The sequence below is a fragment of the Triturus cristatus genome, chromosome 2_2 (genome assembly GCF_964204655.1).
Source record: "Triturus cristatus chromosome 2_2, aTriCri1.1, whole genome shotgun sequence".
In the NCBI taxonomy this organism is placed as follows: Eukaryota; Metazoa; Chordata; class Amphibia; order Caudata; family Salamandridae; genus Triturus; species Triturus cristatus.
In genome coordinates, this window is record NC_140582.1 from 638,595,963 (window position 1) to 638,617,324 (window position 21,362).

The 21,362-nt window shown below is 46.6% G+C and overlaps 1 protein-coding gene across 1 annotated transcript in view; it reads left to right on the top strand.

Moving 5' to 3' along the window:
- Positions 1-6,974: 6,974 nt before the first annotated feature.
- Positions 6,975-21,362, top strand: part of GALNTL6 (polypeptide N-acetylgalactosaminyltransferase like 6) — a 2,683,170-nt gene continuing 2,668,782 nt past the window's right edge. The window contains exons 1-2 of the mRNA XM_085641833.1: positions 6,975-7,737; positions 8,555-8,897. Coding sequence (XP_085497959.1) covers positions 8,763-8,897 — 135 coding nt within the window. The 5' untranslated portion in view covers positions 6,975-7,737; positions 8,555-8,762. The remainder of the gene's footprint in view (positions 7,738-8,554; positions 8,898-21,362) is intronic.

Below are 21,362 nucleotides of genomic sequence, written 5' to 3' on the forward strand. Positions count from 1 at the left end.
TCAGAGGAGCAGGACAATAGAAGGAAATTGCATTATTATTTTTGATGGTATTAGCATTGCACAGTTGTCTTCAACCTAGGAGTTGTTGCCTAGTACATAGAGTTGCTGACTTTGAAACAAAGGCAATCCGATTTGAATCCTGGACTCGGTTCAACAGCCTAAGAGTCTGGGCAACTATGCAGAAAAAATATAAACAAAGTGTAATATAGTCTGATTCTTTTGCAAAGCACTAAAGTGCTTTTGGATCAGGTCAATGCTTAAAAAAATGCAAAACTAATGATATTTGGAGGGAAATAAGGGCAGAAGCTCCATATTTAAGTGTGGAGTGTGAAAACCAGCATTATAGTCCCTAACTTGTGCTTAAAGCCGGCACCTTATTTTGGTGGGTATGACTCACATACAGCTTGTGCTAAGTTTTACCACATAGCAGTGTACCCTGTTCATACCCCATCCTGAGGAAATGCATCCCTAACAGCTGCTTATCAAATTTCATCACTAAATTTAAGAAAAAGGTCAGTTATTTCAGTGCTGAACTACAACATAACACGCAGTGCAACACTCCTCAATAAAGTATAGTCACTTACTAGGTCCTGTAGATATAATGTGGAAAGGAGCTGCTTGCGTGCACAGCAATTTGCTTAAAATTTGCTATTTTCAGTTATGGGCACATAAGCAATTACTGTCAAAAATATTATTCATTTTAATTAAAACAGTGTTTAAAGTGGTTGCTGCCACAATACACCATTTTGTGTGGCATGGAGTTGTCTAGAGAACAACCATTGCTCTGAACCGAAATCAAGCGCATGGTCTCATCTTACTGACCTACATTGGCAAACAGTGCAGTATTAAAAATATGCTGTTCCAAAACCCCTGCAGCACTGTGGCTCCATCCTTCCCCTTGCTGCACAAGCAACACTTCTAATCAGGAGCCGTGGGTGGTGTCGCTGGCGCAGAACAGTCGTGACTAACACTGCACAATGTAACACCCAACACTGGTATCAGAGGCATGTGAACCAAAGCTGCACATAGAGCATTAGAAGTGCATTTCTCAACTCCGTCTTCTTCTTTCCCCCAATCCCAATTCACTGCTGGAATAAGTTTGACTCAAGTTTAAAGCTTAGTTACTTGTAAAGAAGGCTCTTGGCTGCACCTGTTTTTTTGTAAACTTTTATGAAGAACGGTTTCATTTTGTGGTATTATAAAATAAAAAGTGTTTTAACACTTGTATAAATGTGAGGCAGAGGGTAGCTGCGAATTAAACAAAATACGAAAGAAACTTACCTTGGGGGCACAATATCAGAATATAGAGTTCTCTTACTAAAGCAGGATGTTAGAATGTTGAGCTGGGCGACACAAACACTCTTCGCTGTTAAACTTGTGGTAAGTGCAGTTTGTGAGGTCATTACCTAGGCTAAATACGTCAACATTCCTGAATTGGGGAAGAGGGCAGCAGTACAGACCACTGACACTAGGTTTGTGTGGAAAAGACTGCTTTATTGAAAGAGATGCACACCACAAAAACAACCTTGGCCCTTAGCCTTACAAAACTACAACCTCACTATACAAAGATAAGCCTATGCTAACCTAGCACCCTCCCCTAAAATACCCCTTCCCCCTTCATAACAACTTAATACCTCAATATTGCATCTGCTCCAAGGCTGGTCAAATGTAACGGAGATCTAATAATCTTACCCCCTTTCCTAAATCCATTAACGTCTCACCACATTAAACTTACTACCTAACCTTAAATTTCCTGTCTCCTCCAGTCGTGAACCTGCCTTTTCATGACCTTTCAGCCTGAACTGCGCTGCCAACAACTATAACTGTTGGTAAACCATCGCAACTTCTCTGCCAACTGCCTATGCATCTGCTTCAAGCAAAAATCTAAACAGCATAAACCCCTTTGCACACCTGTAATCAATGAAAGCGTACCCACAGAGGAGCCAAATAAATATATATATATATATATATATATATATATATATATATATATATAAAAAACAGGAATGCAGGGTGGAGCAAACATTTGCCACCAAGTATCAGCCACCGTGTCACCAGACAAAATTGTGGCTGGTACCACAAAATGTCCGATTTTATACGCTTAGCCTAAAAAGTAGCTCAAAAATAGCCCAAACCAGGAGCAGTCATCAGACTGTTTCACTTCCCAAAATAACCCTGGTGGGGGGGCAGACCTCCCTTTGGTCGGCTGCCCCTCAAACCTCCTTAAGTGGAATCCTTCAAAAAACTGAACTTACCTGACACCTGCATAAAAAAACATTAAAAACCAGATCCTTTGCTCCATGTTGTACCCAGCTTCGCGAAAAGCACTGTCTAGCTTCAACAAGAGAAGACCACCGGAAGAGGTGATAAGAATGATAACTCATGCTGATTGATTAGTGAAAAAGTTAACCCGCCTGGAAGAAAGCACCACACTGCTTACCCGGAAAAGACCAGAGACCCATACACCCGTGCACCAGGATCCTAGCTTGCGCGTGCGTGGTCTGATTTTATTCTTGATAGAAATGTTGTTGGCTTTGCTCATACCAGTAAATAGTATTACTAAGACCTTGTTAAAAATTAACTAAGCTCACTGAGGCACTATCGGTGCGTAACAGCGAGGACAAGAAATAATAGAGAAATGCCTTAGCTGAAACATGCCCAGATCCATCTGCATTGTGCTGTGTGACACTCCCACGGCTAAACCACGTCACCTCCGTTGCCCGTTGACTTCACCCTTCCCCATGTGCAGCCAATAATTGGATAATTAATGGGTTTTTTTTAAACTGGGGTAGGAACAAATTATAACACCAGCGCTCCTGAGGAGGGCTGGTAAATGAAGACAAAATAAGTCCTTAAATTTGTAATAAAATGAGGGATAGTAGAGGAATTGTGTACCTAGTCCCTGCTCTCGAGGAGGAGTAAACAGAGTAAGAGGCATGACAAATGCATGCCATGGATAAACGGGGCGAAAGAAGGGGAGAGCGGTGATGGAGCAAGCAAATGGCATGCCAATGGATGGGCTGAAGCCCTAAAGTACATACAACAGGTCTCTTTTCTAGACAGCGCATGCACGCTGTCTAGAGCAGAGACCTAAAATTAGAGGGATAAGTATCTTCTCATAGGCAAGCAACATAAGGTAAACATATACTCATAAGTGTTTGCACCAGACATATGGTGGAAATACTCAATGATCGGAGTTTAAGTTTACAGTTTGGAGATGGCTGCACATATGGGTTTTTATGGAAAATTAGAAGCTGATCCTATACCTTGCTGGTGGCTGATACTGTTGCATGTGGATTTTAATCACTTCTGTCTGCAGCCTACAATGATGGGGTTTCATACAAGAGGGGAACACAAATGGCCAATTAGTAAGCATGTAAAGGGAAGCATCTGTGAATATAAATATACTTGCATTCTTCTCTTCGAGCTCACACACACTTATCAGAGGCTCAGTTGCCCTCTATTAATGGCTGAACACAGTGGCTTGTGGGAGTCTTTCAAAAACATGCAACAGTTACTGAACATTTATCTTGGATTTTGATGTAAAAGATGATGGATCAAGATCTCGATGGTGGCTGCACACACACACACACACACACACACACACACAATGGTGTGGGCTATACTTATTCAGTAATACCCTGGCCCTGACCATGGAAGTGAAAGTGAAGAGGCCTTTAACAGTCTCATCTGGCAGAGTGTATTCTTACAGCATGGAGTGGGATGCACAATAGGATAGATAGGATAAATATGAACCGAAGAACTATCCTATACACAGGCATCTGGAGAGTTTATGAAACACATGTTCCATGCTGCTTCTACAGAGCTTACTGCCGAAGCTCGCAACACTTATCCAGGACTGACCCCACCTGGCTTAGGGACAGATCTTAATTTCTGTATACAGCCTTGTGGCAAATATTTTAGGTCACACATGCACACACACACACTTCCAAAGAAAAAGACTTCACTCTGGATATGAATGCAAAGTGATTTTATTGTAATCTAGTCACATAGTTACACATGTATTTGAGGGTGATTTTACATATAGCTTTGTGTGGGTCAAAAATATTTACCGAAGGCTGTGCCTGCATCTAGGAGGTTCCTGTGGAGATTGGAACCTGGTATTTCTCATTCATATCAGTGCTTAATCCTCCAAGATTTATGTTTGATCATCCTTGACAGCCTGCAATCTAAAGGTGGCTGCAGACTTCGATACATGAGCTTGGTCAAACAAATGCATAAATAGGTGTGCCTGCATCCAGAAACGTGGAAACACAAAGAGACGTATCCTCCCGTACACAAACCTGAAAACACCCTAATGGAATGGCATACAGGCTTATGGTAGCAAGGTCTCAAATAGGGGTGGGCGGAATTTGTGTAGTCGCGCTACGCAAAGCTCTGCGAAACGGTAAAAAATCTCCACGAGCGCGCAGAAATTCCACGAACACGCGGAATTGCTTGTTTGCTAAGTTTTTTCCCTGTTCGCGAATGCTGTTTGCGTGCTCAGGGAGAAATAGCTCGCAAACACGCATTTTGAGAACACGAACAAGCAAAAAATTCCGCAAAGCCGTGGAACACAGAATTTTGGGCAATTTTGCGTTCTCCGCGGAACGCAAAATTACCCGAATTCCGCAAGCGGAACGGAATTTACCGCCCAGGCCTAGTCTCTAACACACACATACATACCTGTGTTGTCACTTTTATGCCAGTCTGATCTCACACACAGGCTGATCCTGCATTCTGGAGGTAGTTCCGGACATTCAATACTCCACTCACATGTAGGTCCTAAAGTTTGAGCCTGAAAACTGACACCTGTGAAGCATACAACAGGGTGTGCTTCCTATCCTAAGATCGCTACACGTCGAGGTTTCTGGGGGATCTGTGCACAAGTATGCGACAAAGGTTGAGAGAGTACCCGGTGGGAGTTACACACAGGCGTGTACGGTGACAGATATGTACCAAATGCAGAGTCTGCATAATGGAGGTACCTAGATTTGTTTCTGCATGTGACCAAAAGAGAAAATGGGGCCTAATGGCCAGAGCCACAGACTTTGGAAGAGAGGAATCAAGTTCGAGACCTAGATTTGTGAATCTGGGCAAATCATTTAATGCTCCTCGTGCCTAAAAAAACACAACCAAGCCTTGTTTAACGGTATTTGGTTCATATGTAAAGCTCTTCAAATCCCTCTGGACTAGCGGTCTATCAAATACATTTTTTAAAGGCTAGTGAGCTGCTTTTAATTAAATTAAGCCTTACATAAAATTTAAAATACAACAAAATATATTTGATTTTGAGAGGCAGATTGTGAACCATGGACAGAAATAAATGCAAATAAAGTATTTTGCTATCTGTTTTGAATCATTTATAAGGACATGAGCCTATTACTTTGCAGCCGCGGTCGGTACTAGGAGTAACTGCAGGGCGGTGTCGTGGGGAGGGGGAGGGGCATGGTGGGGGTAGTAAACTATGGATTACGGAGGTTTACAGGTAAGTTAACATATAAATTAATAAAACGAATTTCGTTGCGTGCACTGCATCGCATTTGGGGATGCAGTGCACGCAACGAAATTCACATCCACACCCAGGCTTGTGGAGTCGGTCACATACACCAGAAGCAGGCCATGTAACCTGAAAAGTGGCTACATAAAGAGGCTTGTTGTGCACCAGACACTAAGCCAACAAAGCGATTGCTAACAGATGCTTGCTGAGGACTAGTTCACATATGCAAAATGTCATGTATCTATACCCTACTCGGGGCTGCATGCACTGGCTTGTGAACATTAGGACATCACTATAGTTTATAATATTCTGAACCTCTGTCCTGCATAGTTCAAATACTGGCTATTGGGGTCACGTAACAATTAACCAGGCCTTCACCTACACCATTGGACATCACTATGCAGAGAGAGACATGTGCACCTGATGATGAATCAGCATCTTTCATCTCGTTGACAAGAGATAGTTGTAGATTATAGTCATGCCCAGAGGCTGGGCGTCCATCTTTTGGTTACTTGTGACACAGACATTTTGGGATCTGCTTACACACGTTCAGATTTGAATCAGTTCGCACAAAGGACATGCCTAAATATTCAGGGTTACAGGAGTGGAGGCAACCAGAATGCACTTGAGCCCGCATCTTGGAATGAAATGTAGCCAGATAGTTGCAGGATCAGATTATACTGGTGCACCGAAGACTAGTCTTCACTTTGGGGTGATTATTTAAAAGCCAAGAGGCATGTGAGAAGGAGCATGAGCCTGTGCCTGGATGCAGGCTTGCACGTCTCACTCCAACTCAACTGGGACTGATGCTAAACTCCGAGGCGGGGGTGGGTTACACACACACCAGAAGCTGTCCCAGCCGCTTGGAGATGGATTCCAAATGGTATCTTTGGGAAGAAAACATGCAGGCAACAGTGGCCGCGTCTGCACCCTGGGGCTGGGTGCTGAAAAGGCTTCTGAGGGCTTGCGTACACAGACGCACCTTAGGAAGGGCCAGCGGCCTGTGGGAGGCTACCTACACACAACTGTGGGGTAAAACATATACACTCGTCTTTGAACCTGTACCGCTGACGCGGCTCCCGGGGATGCCCGTAGAGTTGAAATCTGACGAGCTAGCGGCACAAAGCCTGTAAGGCACACGCCTGCACCAGTGCCTGCCTCTAAACGTTGCCGATGAAGAAAGCTCGTAGTATCTCAGTTTCACCTACACACGCGCTCCAGGGGAAGAGCCTGCGCCTTACAAGAGGCTGCTCGCATACATTTTGGAGCAAACCATATACACAGGTGTCTAAGCGGCACCATTGAGAAGACTAATCAAAGATGCTGTAAGGGGACCACTCAGCATGTACCAAAATCAGAGAATCTGAGCCAACGCAGTGGAGAGATCTGCGCACAACGGCTTTTTGTGTTACACAGTGTATCATGCGCATACTCACCTCAGGCTCTTCCTCGGGATCCTGTCTGAATGTCCGTCTCGTCCTCGTTGACAGCTAACAGCTCCTAACCTGGCGCTCCACCGACGACCTGCGTGACTCAGAACCGTCACAGACCGCGAGTGGGCGCAGATACGGGCCGGCACAAGCAGACGGACCCTGCTGCATCCGCACCGCCTGGCAGAGGGTACCACCTGGAACACCGAAGGAGCTCAGAATCCCTGTCTCCGCTGACCATGCCGAGGCCAGAACGGATTATCAGAGGCCGCGTTCCCTCCTCCTGCAGTTGGCCGAGCTTCCCCTGTGAGCTGCTGTCCTCGAAGCCCGGAGGCAGAGTGCGCCGGTGACAGCCACAGCCTTGTCTGGAGCCTCGCCGCTCCCTCCTCCCCCCTGCAGCCTCCTCCCCTGTCACCGGCTGTGTTTGTTGAGGATCTCAGACCTGGGAGGGATGAGCGCTACCCCTCCCCCTGGTTCAGATTTCTCATCCACGTGTTTACACCTCCTAACATCTCCTCGGCTGGAAGGCAGCGGCGGCAGGCAGAGGGATGCTGCCTGCGCCTCTCCCGGGTCTGCTCTGGCGCTGCTGCTGCTGCCGTGGGCATTTGGAGCAGCTCCAGCGCTTCGCTGCTCCTCTCGCGGCACATCTGTGGGGTTTGGTGACGGGCTCTTTCTGAGGACATGATTCGCACGTCTGGCGAGTTGCAGGAGGCGCGTGGAGACCAGAGCAGGCTGGAGCAGTGAAGAGATCCGTCTCTGGGAGGATATTTATGACCGGGAGGCGCTTTATTTACTCCGCTGTCTGGGGTAAGTCTGCTGAGGTGATTCATGGTTTCTGGGTCACGCCATAAAGAAATGTGTGTAGTAATGAAGTCAGCTGGATGGGCGGGTGCACGCTGCAGCTTGAGACAGACTGAGAAAGAAGCGTGGAAGAGGGCAGATTGACAGCCTCGCATTCTGAAACCCGCGTCACCCTGCGATGATATATATAGCTTCATACCAATATCTGCGGGCACCTAGGTATACAAGGACATTAGAAGTGTCTTTAAACAAATACTAGACTCGAAAACAATCGAAGCAGTCAGAGAAAACCTGAATTTTACCTGATCTAACGCTCGCATATGAATCACCACACGCTGTGCGATGACACTTCTGGCGCAGGCTTTCTCGAGTTCAAACAACTTGCTGGGGGAGATTCACTCACAACTCTCGCTCATTTATAGAAGTGTTAAACAGACGCGCAGTGCCTGCGTCTCTCAAGACCTTGAGGGCTCTTTGTAACTGCCTCAATGCCTCAAGACTGGCCAATACATGTGCAGTATTTTAATGGTAATTGCCTGTTACGAACTTTCAGGTGAGGTAGACATTATTAGCACCGAGGAGTGTGGGTCTGTCAATGCCTGTCTAAAGTTTGCGAGTTTTTTTTTTTACAAGACGCCGGTGTGCCGTCAGGTGGCGTTCTCACTGGTGAAACTTTGCGGGTAGTGCCCGAGGGAGCGGGTCAAGGAACTTTCAGATTTAAAGCAACACGGCCCCTTTTAGTTGAGTGCTATTCGTTCAGATCTCGCCCTCTCCTGCAAAGCTCGTCCCGCCTTACGTGTACCTCTTGTGCTTCCTTTAACAGGGGATGATACTATACAGACTGATGTGATCTCTGCGTGGACCGCGCTGTGAATAAGAAGGCTCGACTTCGGCGCTTCTTCCTGGGAGCCGCCGCTCTCTGTACTGGGCTGCGCTGGAAGTTTGTCGCCGGTCAGGAGGAATCGGCGCACTGTCCTGGGAGTGACCCCTCTTGGATACGTGGGATTTAGAGAACATCGCCCAGCACCACCATGAAGAAGAAGCAGAAGAGATTCCTGCAGATGACATTTTTGTTTATGGTGGCTTTGGTCTTCTTGCCAAACATCGGCCTGTGGTCGCTGTACAAGGATAAGCAGCTGGTGAAGTCAGTGGAGCCCGGGGAGCAGGTGAGTCTCAGTGGTGCTGCTGCTCCTGTAAATGACGACAGGTGGTGGGTGAAAACTCGAGCCCGACATGTTTTAAATGGTCCTCGGGAGATTCTTAGAGGCGCCGAGGTATTCAGCGGCGAGGGCACGTTACTTCCTGCAGCAGTGCATCTTGGTACCTGTATCATGTCAGATACCTGCATGCACGTGCCGAGGTATTCAGCGGCGACGGCAGGTTACTTCCTGCAGCAGTGCATCTTGGTACCTGTATCATGTCAGATACCTGCATGCACGTGCCGAGGTATTCAGTGGCGAGGGCAGGTTACTTCCTGCAGCAGTGCATCTTGGTACCTGTGTCTTGTCGACTACCTGCATGCACGCGCTGAGGCATTCACGGCAATGTCAGATTACTTCCTGCAGCAGTGCATCTTGGTACCTGTGTCATGTCAGATACCTGCATGCACGTGCCGAGGTATTTCGGGCGAGGGCAGGTTACTTCCTGCAGCAGTGCATCTTGGTACCTGTATCATGTCAGATACCTGCACGCACGTTCTGAGGTATTCAGCGGCGACGGCAGGTTACTTCCTGCAGCAGTGCATCTTGGTACCTGTATCATGTCAGATACCTGCATGCACGTGCCGAGGTATTCAGCGGCGAGGGCAGGTTACTTCCTGCAGCAGTGCATCTTGGTACCTGTATCATGTCGAATACCTGCATGCACGTGCCGATGTATTCGGCTGCGAGGGCAGGTTACTTCCTGCAGCAGTGCATCTTGGTACCTGTATCATGTCAGATACCTGCATGCACGTGCTGAGGTATTCAGCGGCGACGGCAGGTTACATCCTGCAGCAGTGCATCTTGGTACCTGTATCATGTCAGATACCTGCACGCACGTTCTGAGGTATTCAGCGGCGACGGCAGGTTACTTCCTGCAGCAGTGCATCTTGGTACCTGTATCATGTCGAATACCTGCATGCACGTGCCGATGTATTCGGCTGCGAGGGCAGGTTACTTCCTGCAGCAGTGCATCTTGGTACCTGTATCATGTCAGATACCTGCATGCACGTGCTGAGGTATTCAGCGGCGACGGCAGGTTACTTCCTGCAGCAGTGCATCTTGGTACCTGTATCATGTCAGATACCTGCATGCACGTGCCGAGGTATTCAGCGGCGATGGCAGGTTACATCCTGCAGCAGTGCATCTTGGTACCTGTATCATGTCAGATACCTGCACGCACGTTCTGAGGTATTCAGCGGCGACGGCAGGTTACTTCCTGCAGCAGTGCATCTTGGTACCTGTATCATGTCAGATACCTGCATGCACGTGCAGAGATATTCAGCTGCGAGGGCAGGTTACTTCCTGCAGCAGTGCATCTTGGTACCTGTATCATGTTAGATACCTGCATGCACGTGCCGATGTATTCGGCTGCGAGGGCAGGTTACTTCCTGCAGCAGTGCATCTTGGTACCTGTATCATGTCAGATACCTGCATGCACGTGCCGAGGTATTCAGCGGCGACGGCAGGTTACTTCCTGCAGCAGTGCATCTTGGTACCTGTATCATGTCAGATACCTGCATGCACGTGCCGAGGTATTCAGTGGCGAGGGCAGGTTACTTCCTGCAGCAGTGCATCTTGGTACCTGTATCATGTCAGATACCTGCATGCACGTGCCGAGGTATTCAGCGGCGACGGCAGGTTACTTCCTGCAGCAGTGCATCTTGGTACCTGTATCATGTCAGATACCTGCATGCACGTGCCGAGGTATTCAGTGGCGAGGGCAGGTTACTTCCTGCAGCAGTGCATCTTGGTACCTGTATCATGTCAGATACCTGCATGCACGTGCCGAGGTATTCAGCGGCGATGGCAGGTTACATCCTGCAGCAGTGCATCTTGGTACCTGTATCCCGTGGGCTACCTGCATGCACGGGCGGAGGTACTCAGCGGCGAGGGCAGGTTACTTTCTGCAGCAGTGCAAACTTGGTACCTGTATCCCGTGGGCTACCTGCATGCACGGGCGGAGGTACTCAGCGGCGATGGCAGGTTACATCCTGCAGCAGTGCATCTTGGTACCTGTATCCCGTGGGCTACCTGCATGCACGGGCGGAGGTACTCAGCGGCGAGGGCAGGTTACTTTCTGCAGCAGTGCAAACTTGGTACCTGTATCCCGTGGGCTACCTGCATGCACGGGCGGAGGTACTCAGCGGCGAGGGCAGGTTACTTCCTGCAGCAGTGCATCTTGGTACCTGTATCCCGCGAGCTACCTGCATGCGTGCTCACAGATCTCTCAGATGCAGGGGCGTGTAGAAAGAATAACACATGGGGGGTTCTGGGCATAATGTTGTGGGATGAACGCACCCCTTGTAGGAATAAGACATGTTTAAACCAGATAAACAGTAACAGCAGCACAATAAAGAGTGGCAACTTTCTCTGTGCGGACAGTGAACTCCAGATTTGAACCCGGAGTTCCATATTATAAAACATTAAATTAAGCACTTGCACGTCTACGAATGGCAAAGAAACGCACCCTTTACCATACAGGGTACAAAAAACAACAAAAAACCAAGCAAGCAACCGAATGAATTCGCCTAGGCCTGGTAACGTTGTTTGCTGTTAAGACTTGGGTCCCTTGATGAGGCCGCAGTGGCACAGAAACGCATGCAGGGATGCGCTGTAGACGTGGTTCGAGGCGCTGTGCAAGGCGTTCAGCTGTCATCTGGTTGAGTGGTTTTCGCTGTTCCACTTAGAGCAGCGCCCGTGTGGGCGGGGACTTTGGACACACTCCGTGTTTGCGTTCTCTCTCATTTACAGGACACTACAATGGAGTTTTAAGCGTGTGAATGCAACCAGTTTCCCATATAACACATACGTGTTAGCAGTCTAAACGTAACTTCTTTGGCAAAACACGTTAAGTCCTTGTTATCCGATAGCCGTCACTTGTGTGTTTGTTAAGGGAGTCAGCTGTGATTTTTTGTTATAAAAAAAAACATTGAACACTGGTTAGTTGTATTTTAACGCTTCCCCTTTTAAGCACGGGCGTACGCCTCCACCCTGCAAAATGCTGTCTGTGAAGAAAGCAAGGACTGACTCAGTGTCTCCTGTGAGATTGCTCCATTGTTTACCTATGTCTTGCGTGGCAGGCGATATGCATGTTTGCTTTCACCCTCAATTAAACCGATGTGCCTGGTGGGCCACTGCTCTGAACTTGAAGTAGCTTCCATAGAGTCGTTGAATTTTTCTTACGCGGTGGGCATTGCACATACTTCTATAGATTGTTGGTGTAACATGCATCACAGAATTCTGATCGTCAGTTAGTCAATGAAACTTTATTTCAGCTGTGAGCCATAAAAGCACATAAGGTAAAACATGCAGTAAAAACAGTGACAATTTGTAATATAAAATGTGCAATATAATAAACATTATGACAACTGATGCCTCCTTACGACCGAGCAGGCTCCTGCAACAGGGCAGTTTTAAGCAATAAGTCAAGAAGTGCCAGGTATCTCTCGACTAGTGGTGTTCATTAACATAATTGCGTAACCAGCTAGTCCTATAACTGCACATCAAGCTGTACACAAGCTAATAAACAATAAAGTAGGTTGCCCAGCGACTAAAGTTTAAAATATATTAATACTCTAGAAAGGTTTCTATATTACTTAGATGAGTATTGCACATCCTGTTTCCAGCAGTTAAATCAATCAGCCTTCAAGCATGAATATCGGAGTTGGAGTTACTGTGGTTTGAGCATGGAACCCCAAAGTTTCACACAGAGCACTATAACATTCACACAATCCCACTACTGGGCCCATTCCCTAGTTAGGTTTTTCACCCTGAACACTGTCTTGTGTCGAATCATAATAAAATCATCGCACAACGTCATACATTGTTATCATGCCTGTATTGACATAAATTAACTCATGTCAGCATTAGAACATCTTTGGCTGTATAGCACACAGCTATTTCACAAAATCGACCGCCATTCCCACAAAGGCACAATATAAGCTCGAGTGTGGGTAGCCTCAGATTGTGTCTTGATATATCCACCCCCAGCAACACAGAAGCACTGATAAAGTTAATGTTGAGGAGGAAAAGAATTCCAGCTACAGCTGTCATTCAAGAGAGAAACAGCCTTGAGCTCTTGAGTGGCGCATGAAAGAAGCTTGCCTTGACAGACAGCAGTGGGCAGGTCATCCTGAGGCAGCGCTCATATCCATGGGCTCAAATCAGAGGGCGTGTCTACTCCTTTCCTATCTCTGTGCAAGATTTCAAATTCATTCCTCCTGCTAATAAAAACAATTGGAAACGTATGCTCAGGTGCAAGATTTCTCTTTATAATGGCATTATTGGTGTAGATCACGAGAAGTTTGGTGCAACTGTTATTTTCTTTGTACGCCATTGAAGTGCCCAGTTCCCTAGGCTGTGCCACGGTGGCGTAACAGAGGCTCTCGCAGCCACCACAGTGGAGGGTGGGGGAGGTGGGGGAAGCTCCAGGGGGCCCCCTCAGCACAGTACTATTGCAGGAGAGCTCCTGATTCAGTCCAGAGGAGGCCCCTCTACGTACCTTGCAGGGGCCTCCCTCAAGTATAGTTACGCCAGTGCCGCACCATCTTTGAGTAGGGCTTCAGCCCATTTTTAGGTCTCGCCTGACCCAGCGCATGCGCTGGTCTGGCGAGACTTTTTGTGAGGGCTCAAAAAAGTGCTACCACTGTAGCCTAGAGCTACAGTGCGCACCTCCCTTTCGCGTCCACACGGCCGCTTTGATGTTTGATCGCGATCACTTTTACTTTCGCGGCCGCACGGCCGCTTTGATGTTCTCCGTGAGCCAGTTTTTTTTCTCCTGTTTATTACTTCTATGTAGTAATGGTGGCACCTGTGCGCTGCCATTACTACAGAGCAGTAAGAAACAGAAACAAGCATTGGCATAGCCAATAGGTCTCGCTTTTGGGACCTTATAAGTATTTAGTTATGCAACTGTTGCAAGGCTAAACACTTATAAGGTTCCAAAAGTGAGACCTTTTGGCTATGCCAATGCTTGTTAGCAGTTCTAATTGGTTTATGTTTTCATTACTCCCTTCTTCATTTTTTTTTACTATTACTTTACCAGTAGTCCTCAGGCACTGAAGCCTTTGCCAGAGTTTAGAGGTTGCTGGACCTCGGGTTGTGTGTTTTAGTTTTCCCTCACCTGTTTTCCCTCACAGAGCGCAGTGCAATCAATGCCTGCTACACCTCTGGCCATGCCACTCTGATGACGGGCTTTAAATACAAGGTTGTTGCAACTGTTATTTTCCTAGTAAGATGCTGAATGGCTCGTTTCCGGAGTTGCCTGGCTCCGTAGGCTTTGCCATCTTTGAGTAGGGCTTCGGCCTGTTTTTATTTTAGCAGTTCTGATTGGTTTATGTTTTCATTACTCCCTTCTTATTAAAAATAAAATTAGTACTTTACCAGTAGTCCTCTGGTGCAGGGAAGCCGGTGCCAAGGTCAGAGGTTGCTGGACCTCTGGTTGTGTTTTATTTTTCCCTCACCTGTTTTGTTCACGGAACACACCGCGATCGGTGCTTGCTATAAATCTGGCCACACCCCTCTTATGACAGGCTTTAAAAGTCTTCCAGCAGCGCGTTTGCACTGCTGGCACGCCAAAGGCACACCCAAGACAAATCCATCTGCGCCCGTCCGAGCCTGGACCGTGCCCAGGGCCCGTCCCCCTTGTCGGATGCACCCAGATCAAATTCAGAGGCTAACTTACACAAAAGAAAGACTCTTTAAGCTCTGCCATAAAGGTAAGTCCCCGCAATGCATTATATATTGCCCCGTATTGTTACTAGATCACAACAAAATGGTATGTAATGGCTGTAAATCTACTGTTCTCCTATCTGACCCTTAACAGCACCCCCACATTAGAAAGGACCTAAGAGACAAAGCAGATATAAAGAACTCCCCTATCCACAATAGCCTAACATGTATTTGACTGAATATCAGATCTTTAGTTAAGCATTACATTGAATTTCAGGTATTTGTGATGACTTATCAGGCAGACCTGATTTTTATAACCAAAACCTGGGCAGATCTTAACTCTGGGCCAAAAATAGCTGCTGCTACCCCCTAGGCTTCAATATGTTTGGCCTAGAAAGGAAAGAGGAGGAAATAAGGAGGCGGGAAGGTGGTGGTCTACCGCAATCATTATCAGGCAGTTTTCACACAGGCATCGGAGGAGGGCTGTACTCCATTGATGTCTGGAAAACACAGTCTTTCAGTGGCCTACTTGTATTTTGGCCTCCCGGTTCGAGAGCTAGCTTTGGAGACAGATGATGTGTCCTACTGGAATCCTCGGTGTTGAGTGCTGATTTAACAGTCCTGGGGGATGTGAATGTCCATCTGGAGTCCAGCACAGACAGGGACTCCATGAGATTGCTGGAGTCCATGAATGGCCTAGGACTCCTGTTGAAAACAAAGGGCTCCACCCATCAAGCAGGACACATGTTAGTTGTGATCTTTTCCAACAATCCATATATTAATGATCTAGTTAATATTGTATTAACCTGGACAGACCACTTTGCAGTCAAATGGCAGCTATCAGCGCAGGTCATGGCATCACGAGTTCCCAGAAACTCTTTGTCTTCAAATAGAGCATGGCGTAAAATCCAAGCACAGGAATTAATCCTACTGCTGACTAATTCTGCACCAAAAACCACTGATAATATCAATCAAATGGCGGAGAATTTCTCCTCATGGATACATGAGACAATGTATACTATAGCTCCCATTAACTAGAAACCTAGGATATAGAAACAATCTCAGCCATGGTATGGGGAGTCATTAAAAAAATCAAGGCAAGAATGTTGTAGATTGGAGAGTAAATGGCAAAAGAAATATGAATGAAGGGAATCAGTACAAAGCGAAACTATCAGAGCATAAACAGCTAATTCTAGCTACAAAATCAGGATATTATACAGAGAAAATTAGAGCAGCCTGTGACGTAAATAAAACTCTTTTTCAGGTATCAAAAAAACTCACAGTGCTGAATACTTTTAATGCAGCACCTAACAAACAAGAATTCTGTTACTCTGCTGCATGTTTCTTTTAAGAGAAGGTTATTGTTAGAGATGGGGTTTCTGTTTGGCTAGGGTATGCACTTATGCCAGTCAGAACTGACCACTCTAGTCAGGGCAAGGAAGTTACGCACTGAAGATAACCCCTGCTCACCCCCTTGGTAGCTTGGCAGAACAGTCAGGCTTATCCCAGAGGCAATGTGTAAAGTGTTTGCACAACACACTCATACAGCAGCGACACACTAGGCACATCACAAAATAAACTCCACACAAGGTTATATAAAAATAGCCTATGTACTATCTATAAAAACACATTAGAACACAATCACATATATCACTGTGCCACTAGGCACTTGTTATAACTTCACAGGGATTACATATACCATTTGGTCAATAGAGCCATTGTAACTCACATAGACCACAAATCGCTTTGTCATAGACACATTATAGTTGGGATAACCAGTAACTACTGGTAATATTACCTTTAGTATAACACCTTATGCACATATATCATCAGCAGTGCACTATGGTAGAAAGCTGTAAAGTGCACACATTAGAAACACTTCCCCACTGGGAATATCCCTTCAATAGGCAACATTACATCAGGGCATAACACAGCACATGTACTTCAAGCAGGGCAATGGGGTAGCTACCCCTAGATTACACACATCACATAAGTCATCATCTCAGGGCAGGCAATGTTAAGCAATTAGAGTGAGGCGCAATAAATGCATCATAAATGCTGTGCCCAATATGCAACTCCTGTGTCCCTACTCATTATCCTGCCAATAAAAGTACTGCCCCCATAGGGGAAGAGACCTCACTCAGTCCCTTTTCAGCCAGAGAAATGGCCCCCGGCAGTCCAGTCTATGGTGCCAAGACATTGTATCTCAAAGGTAGGTGTGTATCAGTAAAAGGGGGAAAGGGCCGAACCACTTACTCCGGCGGGGCACCCTATCAGGGTCCCCCGCATATTGTCAGAGTCACCCTGGCTGTCAAAGCAGCTAGCTGCCCACTACCACACGAGGCAGCTGCTCTAGCTGGTAAATGGAGCCAGCCAATTCTCCTGCTTGCACGACCCCTCGCTGGGTTCCTACCCTCTGGGCGGCTGGCCTACCCACCGTGGTGTCACGCTACCAGGGAGGAAGGGAACCCCCTGGTTGGAGTTCCTTCCGGTCCACTACCGCAACAGCTCCCTGCCCAGGGGCATGTATGCAGACCCCCATCCAGAGCACAGTGAGAAATAACCCGCCTGGGAGAGGGAGAGTGCTCCTTGTGCCTCAGCTCTCCCCTCCCTTTATCACAAGGCAGGTGTAGCGCAGCACGTACTGAGTCCCGTTCCCAGCAAACCACTCCTTCATACAGGGGAAGCCTTCCCCACCGGCATCACACAGTGACTCTGTGCAACGGAGTCCCTCCGTGTTTGGAAGCAGAAGCGCTCAGATCCATGCGACGGTGGGAAGATGAAGCCACACTCCTTGCAAGTAGCGCTCACAAGCGCTGCTCCGTGCACACATCAATTTAAAGATAGGGCGGTCTTCAGACCTTGCACAGCGCAGAGGGGCTACTGGCCAAGAAGTTACAGCACTTCCCTCTCAAGCACTGAAGGTGAAGAGGGAAGAACCCTGCAGCGCTCCACTCGCGCTGCTAATGAAAACAACTCCCAATGTGGCAATCACAGCACTCACCCAGCGCTGCTTCCAATTATCCAGGGCCAGTCACACAACCCTGGTAAATTCCTGGGCCAGAGAACAGGGCACAGGTAGGCCAGCACATAGGGTCCCTTAGCAGAGTGGCAGTCGCTTCTACTGCCCAGCAGGCAGTAGGTTCAGTCCCACAAGTAGGTAGTCCCAGATGGCAGTTCATCCTGGCACTCCACGCAGTGTCTTCTGTTCCATTTTCACCAGTTCTACGAAACATGGGGCCACAACGCCTTCTCTTATAGTCCACAACGCCTTTGTTCTCTGCTGGCACAGGGCTCTGAGACCAGTCCAAACCAGTTCTGGTGGCACTTTAAATTATAATTGCCAGTGCACACCACTCCCCATTCAAAGTGCAAGTCCTGGCTCCGGACACACCACAGGGGGTGGAGCCATCATTGTGGAAGCCTGGCAGAGCCCTATTCAGGCACATGTGCTACTCCTCCCACCACTCAAAATGCAGACCAGGCCTATTCAGGTGCCAGGGGAAACCCCTTCCGCTACTCTAAATTCAGCCAAGGTCTATTCAGCCTGGGCTGAGTCACCGAGGCTGGACAGGAAACACGTCAACCCCCCAGGGACTGGCTGGAGTGAATGCACATCCCCTCTCAGTCAGAACCAGATGGTCAATACACAACAGGAAGCACAAAGACAGATAGCACACAGAAATGCCCACTTCTAAAAGAAGCATTTCTAAAATAGTAATAAGAAATCGGTGTTCACCAATACCCAGCATTTATCACCACTATTCCAAACTTACCAAACTTGATCACGCTACCCATCTCATGTCAGGAACAACCACCGAAGCATACATCAGGGAATCCCCAATGCATCCCTAAGAGAGGGCAGCCTCACAGCAGTAAGAATCCAAATAGGCTGTTTGTCACTACCAGAACATGCCACACAGGTAAGGCACATGTCCTACCTTTTACCTACACCGCACCCTGCCCATAAGGCTAGCTAGGGCCTACCTTAGGGGTGACTGCTATGTAATAAAATTGGAGTCATAGACGTGGCAACCACTATATGTGCCACGTCACAGCGGCAGTAAACTGCGCACGCACGTCCTGCAGTGGCAGAGACCGGAGACAGGTTTGAAAGGCTACTTTGATGGGTGGGGCAACCAGCACTGTAAGCCCACCAGTAGCATTTAATTTACTGCCCCTGGGTTTATGGGATACCACTGTGCAGTGGACTGGCAGGTAAATTAAATATGCCAAATTGGTGTTGATCAATCTTACCAAGTTAACAATAAATAGCACATGCACTTTAGCACTGATCATCAGTGATGAAGTGCCCAAAGTCATAAAACCACCAACAAAATGTCAGAAAAAAATACAGGAAGGCAAAAAGTTGTGGGATTACCCTGCAATAAAGGGCCAAGTCCAACAGTTATGAGCATCTTCAGTCAGTTTATGACTACTATTATAACCACGCCAGTTAAAAGACAGTGTCCTAATTTAGAACCAGAGAGCATTAATTTTAACAAATGATCCACCCTCAGTAAAACTGAAAAAAAAGTTGATCCCCACTATTAAATCAGGTTCTCCTTATGATCCGTGTCCACCTACAATATTCCTAATGGCACCAGAACCATTTGCGCTTCGACTGGCTGATATCATGGCAGTAATGTTTAATCAGGTAGCCTTTCCCAATCACTGGAAGTTTGCGTCAGTTCTCCCTCTTTAAAAAGAAAAATCCAGCCTTGATACTAGAGAGCTGAGCAACCACTGGCCAATATCAAGACTCCCCTACCCAGCAGAACTGGCAGAAAATGTACTCCATAAGCAACTAACGGCTTATATCGACAATAACCACCTGCTGGATGATACCCAGTTTGGTTGTTGGAAAACATCACAGTACACAATCTGCTCTGGTGGCAGCAGTTGAAGAAATCAGAGCCACCCTAGATAGAGGAGGGAACACAGCCCTAGTGCTATTAGATCTTTAAGCGGCTTTTGACACAGTCAGCCACTTGGTGTTGGTGGACCGTCTGCAAAATGTAGGAATTTGGGACCCAGCACTTAGTCTTCGTCAATCATTTTTGTCTAATTGACAGCAAAGAGTTTCAGTGGGTGATTTTACCTCTCAATTTTATAACCTGCCTTGTGGGGTTTCACATGGTTCATCCTTGAGCCCTACTTTGGTAAGAGGGCAACATAAAGATTGAACAAACTTATTAATTCCTTCTCTTTGTCTTTGGCATCCTACGCAGATGACAGGCAGATTATTGTGTTTCTTGCCAAAAATACTACTAATACCGGAGACTCCTTTAGGAAATGTATGTTGTAAGTAAATAAATGGATGGGCAATAACTCTCTAAAATTGAATTCCTCTAAAACTGAGGTTATCCTTTTTGGAAATAACCCCTCATTTTGGACACACACATGGTGGCCCTCGGATCTGAATTCACTTCCTACTCTAGTTCAAAAGCAAAAAATCTGTGGATAATAATTGATAAAGAATTGAAGTTGTAGGATCACATTTCTAAGGTCACTCGGGCTGATCACTCTCTTCAACTGATTAAACAAATTGAGAAACATCTGCCTTACTAACTTCTGAAAACAGTGGGTATATCATTAGTTCTGACAAGGCTTGACTTTTCTAATAGAATTTATCTTAATATATTGGCCGGGATTGTAAAACAGCTTCAAATTTTGCAGAATGTATCTGCACACTTTCTTTTAAAAGTGTCTAGATTTGATTCAGCCAAGGGAGCCCTAAGTGCACTTCACTGGCTTCTGGTAAAACAACAAATCTTGTTCAAAGCTTTATGCACTGCTTTCAGGATGCTTCACGGGATTGGACCGGCATATTTTACAAAGCATCTCAGGTGGTACAGTCCGAGAAGGTCTCTTCGCTCAAATACGGCGAATAATCTTGGAATAGGACATGTTACAACGCAAACATTTACAACACATGCCTTTACAATGCGGTTTTTACATCGCAACATCCATTGCAACACATGATTTTACAACGCATGCCATAGCAACGCATTTTAGGAAACTACATTTACAACGCATTCCATCAAAACGCATACCACTGCAATGCATACCATTACAATGCATAATACTTTTAGGGCAACAGTAGGATAAGTGTTGGATAGTGTAGGGGTAAAAATTACTATTCCCACTCCAGTGAGTGCAACAGTAGGGCAAGTGTTGGATAGTGTAGGGGTAATGCGTTGTAATGGCATGCGTTGTAGTGACATGCGTTGTAATGGCATGCATTGTAGTGACATGCGTTGTAACGGCTGCGTTGTAATGGCATGCAATGTGAAGGCAGTTGCACTGTAATGACTGTGTTGTAAATGTAGTGCGTTGTAATGACTGCGTTGTAATGGTTGTTTCCCCAGATCTTGTAGTTGCACCCTTCAGGAAAGCCACATGGGGGGGGGGGGGGGAGTTTCTTCAGATCTTCTGCTGGGCTCTGGAATTCCTTGCCTTGGGAACTTAAGTTAAAACCTTCCCCTTTTTACAGGATTTCAGGAGATCCCTTAAAACCTAACTCTCTGTTTCAAGCTAGGAAACTTTCAGGTTTAACCATCTGACTGGTCTCTACAGTGCCAAGATGTCTTAGGGCAATAGTTTGTGCATAATACATACCTTTCATACATTCATTTAGTACCTTATGTGACTAATAAAGGTCTCTTTACAACTCCACAGGGACACCTAGTAACAGCCTGTGGTACTGCACCCTTTTCTTTGTGGATTTTATTTTATTACTTATGCTACTGCTGGGAT